Source organism: Tachysurus vachellii, chromosome 11 (genome assembly GCF_030014155.1).
Source record: "Tachysurus vachellii isolate PV-2020 chromosome 11, HZAU_Pvac_v1, whole genome shotgun sequence".
Lineage (NCBI taxonomy): Eukaryota > Metazoa > Chordata > Actinopteri > Siluriformes > Bagridae > Tachysurus > Tachysurus vachellii.
The window spans coordinates 6845975-6860086 of NC_083470.1; the positions used below are offsets into that span (position 1 = coordinate 6845975).

Below are 14112 nucleotides of genomic sequence, written 5' to 3' on the forward strand. Positions count from 1 at the left end.
GCCCTATATAATAAAATCTGTCTTGTCGTTCTCAGGTGTGGATTGACCTTAGCACTCCTTCTGACTGAAAGTAATAACCACTGTGAAATGCGCTCCCTATACAGTCGTGTGGACAATCATAGAAATGATGTTCAGTGACACTTTTCCTTTCACTAGCACTGAAAATGTCCATCTCCTGCCTTAAACTGCCGTTCAGCTACATTAAAGACGGCGTCTCTCTCTTTGAGTTTCCATTCTGACACTGGCTGCATGGTTTACGCTTGAAGGAGATTGTTATAGCCGGAGGAGGAATGGTCTAGGGTTGAAGTGTTGTTTTAAAAGAACATGCCAGTAAGATCGTCGTCCTGACATGGTGGAGGATCTGACCATCGCAGAAATGTCATCCACTGCACTGTAGGGGTGGTGAGAGATGGAGATGGTGTATAATTTATGACATGGCACGTAGAAAAGCAGCCGGCTGAGGTCTCATTACTGCACAGCAAGGGATTTTTTCCTCTCCATCCTGATCACTTCTGGTGCTAGACACAGACCATCTGCTTTAATCTCACCAACAGTACTTAACCCTGGTCCAGCTTCACTGAATCCTGCATACAGCATTTCTGACATGGTGAATATTGCTAGACCAATCATAAATGTGTTACCTAGCTGACTGGCCAAGTAAAAACCCCAGTGAGCTGCCTTTGTGTTCCAGTTGCCTAAGAACTGACTGGGATAATAATGTAAATTAATAGCATACAGCCAACGAGTTTGCTAGTACAGTAATACAGAAGGGAAACAATCATGTTTATGCTTATTAGCATATTAATAAGTCGCTGGTCAACCTTTTGGTGTGACGTTCTCTCCTCGCGTCACATAAACATATTACTATTATTTATTTTTTCCTGTTTCATCATGGCTTCCACATACTGTACATGCTTGCTCTGATTCGAGTTCTAGGTCTGATGCGAGCTTGTTCCTGAACTAATACTAAGTGGGATAAATCTGAATGAATTAGGTTTCATAAATGTATTTTTTTAATTACAACCTGACAGAAATTGGCTGATTTAACGATTAAAAAATTATTTAATCTATAAAACTGTAAAATGTTAATGCTTTATTTTATTCAGATTTTTTTAAACATTTCTCCTTTTTGCGTTAAATATTTTGGTTATTTTTATAAATAAAATACTAATAACCGTCACATGAAATCTGCTTGTCCCGGATGTCTGAGCTAGTGAAAACTTAAAGAAGCTCTATCCCTAACATCTAGTCTATGTACAAATATTATACACAGCAAATTCAACATCTTTTTGGACTAACTTATCTAAGAACAGTTATTTAATTTTAATAATAAATGCTTAAAAATATTGCTATCTTACAAAAATTCAAAACTACAACCATTTTACTGTAATAATAAAGGCCTTAGGATTACACAAACATGAAAGAATACCATATAGAAACTGTGTAAATTTATCCAACAAACACCAATTAATTTTTTTCAACACTTACTCAAAGGCATAATTAGGCAAAAGCTGTTTTTCCCCCAGAAAAGCCACTTTCATCTCTAAAAAATAAGTCCCTGGATTTAAACAGCTTCAAACAATATTAAAGTTGAGGTAATAAGTAAGCACTTCTCAATGGTAGACTGACATAATATACTGTACACATATCCTTAACTGCGATTTAATTAGAACCAAAAGCTCATAGAAAAAATTGAGAAACTGCTACAGAAGTGTGTGGGCATGTCAGACTGCATCCTGAGTGACATCTGCGTCTTCTGCGACAAAGTGGAGTTTCCACGGTGCTTTTGTTTCCTGACAAGTCGTGAATGTTGTGTTGGTGATGTGTTGGAATGTTGTGTTGGTAGCTGCTTTGTGTGCAAACCCAGAGCTACACAATCTATACAGCTGAGCATGGCACTGCAGATTGCAGACGCAGCATGCTATCTTATGTCTCATTTTCATCAAATGAATTACAATTAGCTTAAATGGCTTCTCATTTAACTGTATTTTATGAGGCAGCTTATTAACCATTTATTCTCATGAGTTTTGCTGGCAAAGCTTAGCAAAATCAGATTTTTTTTATAAAATATGAAGGAAATCCGTGTGAAATGTTTGTAAATCTAGCCTATTGTACTTTTTTTTAAATGAATCCCAAAAATATAAGAAAATATATGAAAATATATCGACAGGAGCTTTAAAATTTCAGAGCTTCAGAGTTAAGTTTACAAATCCCTTTTATCTGAAGAACTCATGAATAATGCATCTTTCCCATTAAGGATATTTTGACCTTCAAAATTACCTCACAGGCTTCAGTTATAAGGCAGTTTCAGTTAAACAGCTTTTCTGTTCTTTTCTCAGGACAAAGAAATCTAAAAATGTGGTATGTATGCATGTACTACAGACACAACGGAGAGAGCTTAGGTTGAAAAAAACGCTTGAGTTGCCCTTTAATAATAATTGATTACTGCTCACGCGCAGTTAATGTACGTAATCTGTATTAGGCTAATTGATGACTAAGTGTTTTTGTGGTTTAATGAATAGAGCTCTGAATGCATCAGAGCAGAAATGTATGTACTTCTACCTCTGCTAGGTCTTTTTATAATAATCACTGCACTATAATTATGACTCAGTACTCAATTAGTAATGCTGTTTCACAGTAAGAAGGAGACTGCAACTGTGTGTAGCCCAGAAGTGGATTTGTCCATCCCTATATTACAGTATGTATAGTATGAGGATCTCATAGGTACAGTGAGTCATTTGTGCCAAAACAGATATGAACACTGAGCTACAAATAGCCCAGAAGTGATGACTTTCTATATTGTTTTGACCCATGGCCAAAAGGATCTTCAATTCCTTGGGCTGAGACTATAGATGGAAAGTATAAAAATAGGATAGTAATAAATATAGTTGCTTAAATAAAATCCTTACATTAGTAACATCACATTATTTGGCTTTTGCAAATAATTAACTATAATTAAAAAATTTACTGCAAGACCAGAGCACCAAGCTAACTGGCTAACATTATGTACCTCATATGCATACTTTTATCTTTTATCCTTCTTATTAGCATGGGAAGTGGGAGGGACAGCATTAGTATCTCTCTCGTGTCAATCATAGTAACACTAACCAATCGTGGGCGTCTGTGAGCTCGTTTATGGCAAGTGGGCATTTAGCATATTCCTCTGAGTGTGTACAGCTGCCCTGTTATGAGCAGCGATTCGAAAAAGATGCAAAGTCTTAGAGAAAGTTTGCGCTACGCTTTCTAATCCTTTGTCTGGTAGATGTCATGTCACAGGAGAAAACTGACTAGTGTGTGAAAAACTAATAAAAACCTAAACAGGAATGCTCTGTAGTTATAAGAGTGATGGTTGTGGTCCTGGGCCTACTGATGAGTCCTGGGTTTGAACCCATTAGGAATTGAAAAGTGGATGTAATAACTGAGTGACCTATCATAATGCAAACAGTATGCATACACAGCTACAATTGCAAACTGTGGTGTAATATTACTCTATATATTTGTGTCTTAACACTTTTATATTTAAAAGAATATAAAATGGCTGTTTTCTTCATTTAAACTGATACACAGTTTTGTTCATAAACTGGCTAAATAATTGAGACAGTGAAATATTTTATAGCATCCAAAATAGTCATGATTATGGGTTGCTTATTAATGCTAGCAATAAAAAAAACACCAGATCATTAAGGAAATCAAACTTGACATATTTGTCCTGTTGAGTCCTGTTGACTGTTAAAACCTGAATGATTACTGATGAGCAGAACAGTCACTCCTGGCAACCAGGCTGAGACATCACATGCTTTCCCCAGAGTAATTACTAGCAGTTAGAGACCTTGATTAAGACTAATTGTAGTGAGCCGAATGTTAGGCCCCGCCTCTCACTGGACCTCGCTGCGTTAGGGGACAAGCGAGGACTGCAACCAACAACTCTATGATTTTGGAAGGTAATTAGCATCTCAAACAAAAAAACGTTCTTTGATTTTCGTCACCGCTCCACATGTGAATAAATCAGAAGAGGCTCCCTTGGTACAGGTACAAAACATAGATTGGGCTCTATCAAAGCCTGAGCTTTTCAGTTCCTGCAATGAATAGTGGGAACAAAAGAGATGGCAGCAGAGGGACATCACATCTTGCCTCATTAGGCTTGTATTTAATCACGCTTCTGAAAGCATGTTGAAAAAGGTGTGGAGCATCTGGGCAAATGGTACTTTTCCCTTCTTACATCTCACTTTCATTACACAACTCTTTTCATGTGGTGACTTTGTGCTCACATTCTTCAAGATGCTCATCAAGTCAGATGCACGATAGAAGATCAGTATCTCAGTACATATCAGTACACAGGAGGCTAAGACACCCCACAACCTGAAGCTTTGATGATCATTTGGCTGTGAGCACATATGGAACATGTGAAATAAATAAAGTGTCAATTATCACATAAGGAGCAGGCTGAATTTTTGTCATTTTGTTTTATGTCATGCTGTCTGTTATAGATATATTTACATTCCATTAATCTGTACATAAATAAATAAATTGCTATCTATCTATCTATCTATCTATCTATCTATCTATCTATCTATCTATCTATCTATCTATCTATCTATCTATCACCTTTTCATTTATAAGTGACACAAGATACTGGTAGATTAGGAATATACAGCTTCCATCATAACTAGTACACAAAAATATTTTGAACATAAATTTTGCAAAAAAATCTGAAAGGCATGATTTGAATCATCTTGTGACAGGTGCTTCCTAAAACTAATGTCTTTTGATTAGTTAAACCTCAGTTGTGAGAAACCCAGCGGAAAACACCAGAATCTCTCACTTGGTTGTTTGCATTAAATAACCTAACCAGCAGCTAATAGCTAATAGCCGCAAACCGGTGCTAACCTTAACAAAATTTCTAATATAGATATTTGGGTCAATACCTTGTTTCAAAACAACAGCTGACACGTACAAAGATTATATTTCATATTATATTTCATATGTTCACTGATACAAGCCTTTATCAGTAGCCAGGGAGACAACCTGTTAGCTCAGCAAGCTAATGCTTGCCTGTTGATGTTTTCAATTCAGTATTCATTCAGCATTTGGAAATGCATCTTTATTTTCGCAGATTTCGCAATAGGACTTCTGACAGGATTTCTCTCATATTCTTAACGGTTCATAATTATATAGAGCAAATGTTAATGATGCCATTTCTGATATCTTTAATTCTTGAATCTTCTCTATCTTCAAAATTACTGCTAGCTACAAGCTAGAGCTAACCTTAACGAGGTCTTAACGACTAAAACTATTAGCAAGAGCTAATCTGACAAAAAATTTTTTGTTGTTTTTTTTATCCATGTTTGTTCAATTATCACTGCTAATTCTGACTAGCTCCTGATGTCTTTCTCATTCATTCACAACAGGAGGTACAACCTATTACTCACGTTTCCACTCAAAAAACAAAAAAACAAAAAAAGGTGGAAATAATACCACAGAACATCTGAATCATAATGGGAAACTGCAAAATGAGTGGCACTTAGTGTCAGAATGCTTTTACTGACATGTTAGACACAAATCAGTTTGCTCTGGGTGATTGGCCTAATAGAACTGACTGAAATTATTTTCATTTTAACTGAACATTTAACCAAACCTTTACTCATTACCTGTTCATTAAAGGAAACTTTATATAGAGGAGTAAGAGTGTTAGGAAAGTGATATACAAAAGTAATTTCCATACCTGCTTGGAATGAATAGGGAAAAGAAACTGGCTATAAGTAGCACACTTACTATTAGAGCACTCAGTGATATGTTCTGCCATATCAGGTGTGAAATATTTCGCCACTGTTTGGTTTGTAGAAATTCATAAAGCACATAGCAACAGGATTTCATTTCCTTTTGTGTGCAAATTAGGATGTTGTTATGTTAATCACATGGTATCATGGTCATCTGTGTGATATTATACAATAGAAACTAGGGATGCATCAAGTAATGTGATTACATAAAATTATACATTGTAATATGTGACAGCACCAGTTACCTGATAAAATATCTTAAATAGTATCTTTAATACATGGAAAAATGGGACAGAGCAGATTCCAAAAGAATGGAATTTGTTCCTGTTTTGGTTGTGTCCATGTTCAGCATTGCATTTCTTTGTCATGTCCCAGTGGTGGTAAATAACTCATACAGTAGGAAACTCAGCACTTTTTGAAGGATTTCATAAGTATTTTTGTTTTTCCATAGCCTACTAGGGGTCATGTAAAATTTTCCTAACGGAGGTAAAAAATGTCACACACTGAAAGTCAACAGTGTCCTTACTAATTTTATATCAGTCTTTGGGCCATAAAATAATTTATTCATTTATACTGATTGAAAATGTCTGATAACTCAATTTCATGCCAGTGTAATTTTCGTGGCAGCAGAAAATAGCAGCAACCACTAGCAACAGAACTAAATGAAATTTTCATGATGCCGGTTGCTTAATATTAAATAGTTTATCAATTCAATATTAAATCAGCATTTTGTGTAGAAAAAAAAACAAAAAAAGTATCATCAGTTCATCCCTGACGGAAACATTTCATAGTCACTGTAAAAGTTTCCAACGTTAGTCTAAATCATTTACATTTCCTTTGTCCAGCACTGCACACACATGCAGGGCTTTTTTAATGAACATTATTCAGTCTTCTCTGTCTTCTATCTTGTTTTGCCTCCAGTACAAGAACAGCCTAACAAAAATTCCCACTTATTCTGTTGACGTCAATTGGAGTCTATGGAGACATGGGAGACCTTTCATAAAGATGACCTTCTGCTGTCTCCAAGTGGCAGCTGTTCCAAATCCTTTGCCTGAGAAAACAATCTTTGATCAAGGTTACTGCTTTCTGTTAGTATGGCTAAAGCCCTGCAAATCCACTGCTGGTTTGCAGGGAGCTTGGCACAGAAAAGCATGCTGATGATGTACAAAGTAAAACCAGCTTGCACAGAGATGGCTAGAGTTGTATTCAGCCCTGTATCAGGAACTTTAATAACTCAAGTCCATAAGCGAGGCTGATTTCTGATCACACACACACACACACTTTAGTTCAAGCCCTTGGTCAATATCACAAACCTTTGTGGGACAACTGTCCTAGGCATTTGTACAGTAGCTGAATACCGAAGCTTCATATCACTTGGAAAAAATTAAAAGAACGGAATCGTGACTGAACGTTTGAGTGAGTGTGTGTGGGAGAGTGTGAAAGACATGAAGAGGGAGAGAACAGCTTGCATGCAATACAGTGCAAAATCATTCTAATTCAATTTATTACTATAGTGAAAATAGTTCAGCCATTTTTGCATGAATAAACATCACACCTGATGTAAGACTTGGGCTAAAAACAGGTTGGAAAAAAATTCCGTCCTCATACACTGCAGCACCATCTCCATCAAGCAAGTTTAAAATATTTAGTAGTTACAAGAGAAATTAACGTCTGTAGTCTGGAGCCACTTGTGTGTCCTGGGACTCATTAAACATTCAAAGAACCCTTGAGAAACCTCCTTCTAAGAGTATTTGTGTTCAGGCCGGTCATTATCTAAACCACGATTACCGGTAATATAATGCCCATACTGTCCATACCAGTAATATAATAATGTGTCAAAAAAGATATTAGATAATTATTAATAATAAAGTATATTTAAGTATATTAAGACTAGTCAAAAAGGTTACTAGGCAGGGAGCGATGCATTATGTAAACATAATGATATCAATATATTATCAACATTAATTCCACTTGATGTGTAATGAGATGATAAATCTACAGAGCTGTTAATGTTAGTAGCCAAAAAATTTTATTAATTTTTTAATCTTGCCTTGGTTATCTTCCTGCAAACATGTTGACTGAGGAGACATTCAGTCAGCCTAAAGATGTCTAAAACTTTACTAGCTAAAGTTAAATTCAAATTCAAATTCCAACACAAACCTAATCAGTTCAGGTTGTGATCAGATGCCAGATGTCAAACTGTCCACAATGCAACATCACTGCAATTAAAATGGAATTTTTAAATGTAGTTTTCTTCTTTTAAACCGAACCGTTTTTTAAAATAGCTTTAATTGACTTGTGGTTGAGATACATGCAAAAGAGAAACATATGTCAGCTTAGGAAAGCCTGCAATTTTCTTAACTACAGTATATATAGTAGAAAATGCCAAATATTTCACATGTGAGTGTTTCCCCAGGTTACCACAGATACCACTGTGTTAGACAACAAAACAATGACATTGCTAAAAATAAATCCTTAAAATAAATGACAGCTACTAGCAGCAAATAACTGGCCAAGCACTTTCTCTCCACATCGCTTAGAAACAGAAGACAACCAAGTCACTGGGACAATCAGCACTTGGCTTGATGCATTCGATGGAAATACATCAATGCTGTGATATTGCCTCACCTCCTGTTTTCAGTAGCACTCCCAAACTATATATATATACTATATATATATATATAAGCTAAAATAAAAAATAAGATATATATATATATATATATATATATATATATATATATATATATATATATAGGGAAAATAGGAAAACCTGCCACTTTAAAAGGGCTGTGTAGACTTCTAATATCTATTGTAGATGCCAATGTGTTTGTTGTGTTAAAATATTGTTGTGAAATGGCCTCACCAGGGAGTCACCAGAAAGTAGAATCATGATTTGATTTTTAACAGGTCAAAAGTTTGGAATAATTAGTGATTTATAGCAACACTCTAGAGGTGAATTTATACAATACCTGTTGGAGTCTTTCAACCTGGATTCTCTTTCAGATTTGTTTGTTATTTCGTTGGGTTGTTTTTCACAATGGCATAAAATGTCTGAAAATCTAACATGCTAGCCCAATATGTCCATCCGGTATTAAATTACCAGCAGGGTATCGTCTGAACTCGGCATGGCCCAAAGATGCAGAGAAAAATTGTGATTGTATTTGTGCGCTGTTGCATAGTGGAATTATTACTGCAAATGTCTGTCCAAATTTGCCCAGTTGGTGAGGCTTGAGTGCTTGAGATGGCATAGACCAATACTGCTGTTCACATAGCTGAGATTGTCCTCTCTAACTGTGCCGGATCTAAAGTGTATGAAGCATGTCATAGACTCCCATGTGAGAGTAATGTGAAAACAGAATAAAAAGAAATATGCACCTACTGCTTGCCTTAGTGATTTTACTGCAGTTGCTATCACTTTAACCCTGATGTTAAATAATTATGACCACATCATTATATTTGCTTGTGTAAATATTGTGACAGATTATATTTAAAGTTGTCTTGCATGATGCAAACAATTATTTTCATAAACAAATCCACTCATCATAAAAAATAGCTTCCATTTTTATTCACCAATGACCAAATATAGAAAAGAAATAAATGATGCCAGAGCATTTACTAACATGTCTGGCAGGCAGACATCATTTTCTCCAGGCTCTCCCTGGCAATGCTACTCCCGCTACTGAGAGTTTCATTTCTGTCAAGCACCATCCTTGAGATCTTGTCCTGTGTTCAAATCCTACATGATTGATGGTGCCATTCTGTCGAGTTAAAATGAGCTGCATGATGCAGTCCATCTCAATCCTTACCCAGGTAAGTGAAAACTATCAGCAGGGCTGGGGCAATTCTAGAGGTCCTCAAATGGAAGAGGTATCTGAATGGGATATCTAAATATAGTTAATTTTTATACCCCGTACTGAGCAATTTTCTTTTAGTAGAACCAGGAAAAATCCTCTTTTCCAAGCTCTAACTCTTTTCCAAAAGAAACACCAATTGCAACAATTGCGTTATTGATATCTACTTAGCATCGTCAATTTGACAATTATTAAGAATGTCATGGCTAGAGGAAAATCTCCAGAAGACGGCCAGAGACATTGTCGCATTTGCTTCCAAAGTACAGAAACTCAAGCAGACATGATATTAAAGCCAGACGCTACTTGAAAGTGTTCACCTAAGTGGGCCACTCCTTGGAAGACAATTTCAGTACAAGCATAGCTAATGGTGCAAAGTGCTGCAGGTCAGTAATTGCTCACATTTGCGTAGATGATGCATGTTTTCTTTGGGCATGTCTCTGTGAGGCTGGAAAGTACATGGCAACAAGAACAGTAGCAGAAAAGCTAACCTCTATATCAGTAATGAGCTCAAGCTGTGGCTTCTTGATTACATGCCTGCACGCAGCATGAAAATATACATTGGGTAATAAGCTCAGATTTGACGCATTGGCTTCGGAAAGGCCTTAAATGGATTTTTGGCAATGTGTTGCACCATTCCAGCTCTTCTTTTATACCGTGCAGCACTGTGAGGGTTCCACAGCAGTCACACCATAATGAATATGATGAGCAGCATGAGCTGGGTTTGTGCTCTGGCTAAGGAAAATCTTTACAAGACAGCCATGTGAATAAAATACATACAGGATCATCAAAATGGTAATAAGATGGAAAGCACTAGTGGAATTTACACCAGGTGTTGGAAAGGCAGCTTGTGGCACAAATCCAGCTGCTTACAGGAAAAAAGCAGTGGTGCTGGTCAAGTCTTTGAAACAAAAACAGACAACCTGGTGAAGGACAATGAGAAGAATGTTGGAGTGATCCACTGAAAGGAAACAATTAGTTCCATCACTTCCAACAGTGTGGAGCAGAAGACAATGCAATGGAAAGAGGAAGCAAAGAGAGAGATAAAAGTACATGACATCTCTTACAGGAAGGTCCACAGGTACAGGCCTGGCACAAGCATGATTTATTCAGCAGCACAAGCCGCCAGGTGTTGTGAATAGGGCGGCGATATCAAAAGACAGAAATGTGCATTAAAATCTGCCCTCACATTAACATTCTGCTTTGCCTGCGGAAATTCAAACACCTTTCCTTGGAGCATGAGACTCGAAAATGAATAATTCAACCTTTTCAAACACAAACATGCCCCTGTATGATATGGACCGGCATCTTAATGCATTTATGATAAATCACAATAAGAAGCCAGTCTAAATTGTGTGACTACTACACGCACACCCGACAGACATTTCGCGCTCCTACCATGTGTGTGCCACGGTGAAACGCCTCTGCTTGTGGATGTTGTTGTTGAGTAGCATGCGACGCAGCAGGCGTGGCGAGTTACGGGGTGACAGACGGGGTGAGATAGCGGCGGGTGAGCGACGGTGCCCGCATGGGCGCTCCTGCTGCAGGAGGTTCTCCCTCAGGATCTTCACCAGGTCCTCGTTCAACCCCACATGCTTGGGCATGGGTGGCACAGCCAGCGTGTCCTGCTGTGCCATCCTGCAATCCTTTCTGCTTTGCTCCCTGCAGCTTTTAATCCTGTCCACCGGCTCCCAGCCCGTGCCAACGGGGGAGCAGGGCAACTCGGCAACTCCGTTTCTTAGCCACCTCCTCAGCACTTTGATGCAGGGGGAAAAAATAAAACAGGGAAGAAAAAAAGAAAGGAGAGCTGAGCTTGTGGAAGAGCAGAGCGAGCCGGTGTCGGAGTAGTGAGCTCCTGTCAGGACGGCTGCAGAGTGGAGTGGTGCGTTGTGGTGCTTAGAGTGGGAGAGCAAGATGAGCAAAGAGGAAGGGAGGGGGAGAGAGAGACAGAGAGAGAGACAGAGAGAGACAGAGACAGAGAGAGAGAGAGAGAGGGAGAGAGACAGACAGACAGACAGACGGACACTTAGTGAGTGAGCAAGCGAGTGAGTGAGTGAGAAAGGGGGAGGAGAGAGAAAGAGAGAGAGAGGGAGAATGAGGGAGGAGAGATTGAGAGAGAGAGCTGTCTGCAGCTTCCTGCTGCGCCTTGACTGCAAGCTGATGCTTCGATAAAGATGTGTGAACGACTATTGAATGTTTCAGTGTGTATGCGTTGTGTGCGAAAATGTGTGTGTCCTGGTATGTATCTGACTGAAGAGATAAGAAAACTTCATCTAGGATTACTTGGCAGATGTTCTAATAACAGAGCTGTTTTATTAAAGATCTCTAGACCCACACATATCTAAAAAAAAAACAACAGCTTTATCCTAGTCCATTTTTCTAAATTTGTATCTATCTGGAGCTCCAGTGTACACAGAGACAACTCCAATTCTAAAGCTATCACATATGAACACAACACAAAGATTTGTCACATGTCCAGTATAAAATGCACCATGACCAGATTTCAATTAGCATTTTACATGATCATTATTTTTTTTTTTTATGTTCCTTAACTGCTTTATCCTGCTCAGGTCACGGTAGATTTACTGTATCTGTCGTACATGAGATGTAAGATGGGTTGCCAGTCCCATCTTATTATTTTAAGGATAATTTCACATTCTTCAGTAACTACTTTATTATGAGCACAATTCTGGTGGCTCAGGAGCCTATAAATACAAAAGCAGTCTATGTAACTATTTAACTGTGTAACTAAAAAAGGAGGACTAGGAGGAAAAATATGGATTAGAGAGAAGCAGGCAGTGGAGAGTGAAAAGAAACATACAGTAGCTATTTTTATAATGTGTGCTAGCAGGGATGTTTGTTTTAATGTTTGCGGTTCCTAACCACCATTTAGGTAATCATTATTGTGCTCATAGTTCTTGTCCCACATACATAGAAAACTGGGTTCAGGGAGCTGCTGCGCATAAGAGAGTTTGATTTCCTCTCATACGGCTCTTGATGGCTGTCTCTCATCTCTGTACTTGTAAGTAACACAGTGGGGCTCATGCTATACTACATGATTCACCATGCATCATACAGTATGCTACATGCTACATGATTCAGCACTGAGAATATCACACATGCTCGAAAATATCAGAGTCTCTGTGATACCTTTTAGACTGAGGAAGGGTAGGGTGTAGTCTCTAGAGTGACCCAAAATTAGTCAGTGACTGGATAATCATCAGTTGCGTCAAGATGTGTAGTGTGCTGTAGTTTAGCTCTACACGGCTTCCAGGAAGTGGAAGAAAACTGGTGAACCAGGAGGAAACCCATACAGACCACAGACAGGGAGAAAATACAAAACTCCACAAAAGAAACTCCACAAATGAAAAATAACCCGGGATCATGATCAAACGGGGGACCCTGAAGGTAGCAACGCAACCTCCTACTGCAACCATGCCACTGATAAATTCAAATTTATTCATAAATCAACATTTCCTGGCTTGGATAAGCTCCAGGGGTACGTACACACTGCATGTCTGATAATATAGCCTTCTGCTTCTTATAGCTATAACTGTAACTCCCTCACTGCCTGATGTTCACTATGTTACCAGTTGAGAGAAGTGTCTTTCAAAATGTAATTAAGAATTAAATGAGTTAATTAAACAATACTGCCAGAGTAAAAGTGAGGTTATACTTTGATATGAGGGATAAATACAGATATAAAGCCCAAAATAGCCACACACATATTCTCAATACAGGTGCTTCTTTACGTTCTTTTATATTTTATATATCTGTAAAGTCATCAACACTTACATAGTGGCAAACACAAACAAGCCCAGTGACTGTTACAGTAAGTGAAGGAATTTGTGGAAAGTTGCTCGGCTAATCAAATTAATGGACCAGAACTAACTGTTGTATAATAATAATTAATGTGTAATTTTAATTACATTTTGATTAAATTTGTTAGTTTGAGAGTTAAACAGCAGATGTATTATTTAAATCTTTTATTTGAAATCTTTACAGCTCAGATTTTTACTCATAAAGGAGAAGTGAAATTTTCAGTCTGATGACATTACTTTTATTTTTATATTTAATATCACTCATGTCGTCTTCAATTCGGAAAAGTTAAATACGACTATAAATAACGTTTTGGACAGAGCACTTTTCAACAGCACTTTTATTAGCTCATTAACATTACTAGAAAATGAATTAATAACAGACATTAACCACATCAGCATTGCACCTGCTGAACAATGTTCCCATAGAAGAGCTGTTCTTAACCTCATGGTGCTGATCTACTTTATAGCAATTTCTGCTCTGCTCTAAAGATCCTGTTACATTTATCAGCTAATTACCAAACACCTGACGAACTAAATTAGGTGCCAGACAAAGCAAAATGCGGCACAGCGAGTCCTCGGTACACCGGGAGAGAACTGTCGCTGACGAGTGTTCTGTGAGTGCTTTGGCAAATTACAGACCTCGCAACAGCCTCGCAAAGCACAGGC

General features: G+C 37.8%; 1 protein-coding gene across 4 annotated transcripts in view; it reads right to left on the reverse strand.

Annotated features, from left to right (window-relative positions):
* The window catches only part of pde4d (phosphodiesterase 4D, cAMP-specific), a 152034-nt gene that overhangs the window by 81553 nt on the left and 56369 nt on the right, over positions 1-14112 (reverse strand). The window contains exon 1 of one of the 4 annotated variants that reach the window (XM_060880830.1): positions 11024-11397. The exons of the other annotated variants lie outside the window; for them this stretch is intronic. Within the exon in view, the coding sequence (XP_060736813.1) occupies positions 11024-11262 (239 nt within the window). The 5' untranslated portion in view covers positions 11263-11397. Of the gene's footprint in view, positions 1-11023; positions 11398-14112 lie in introns of those variants that run through there. 4 annotated transcript variants of the gene reach the window in all.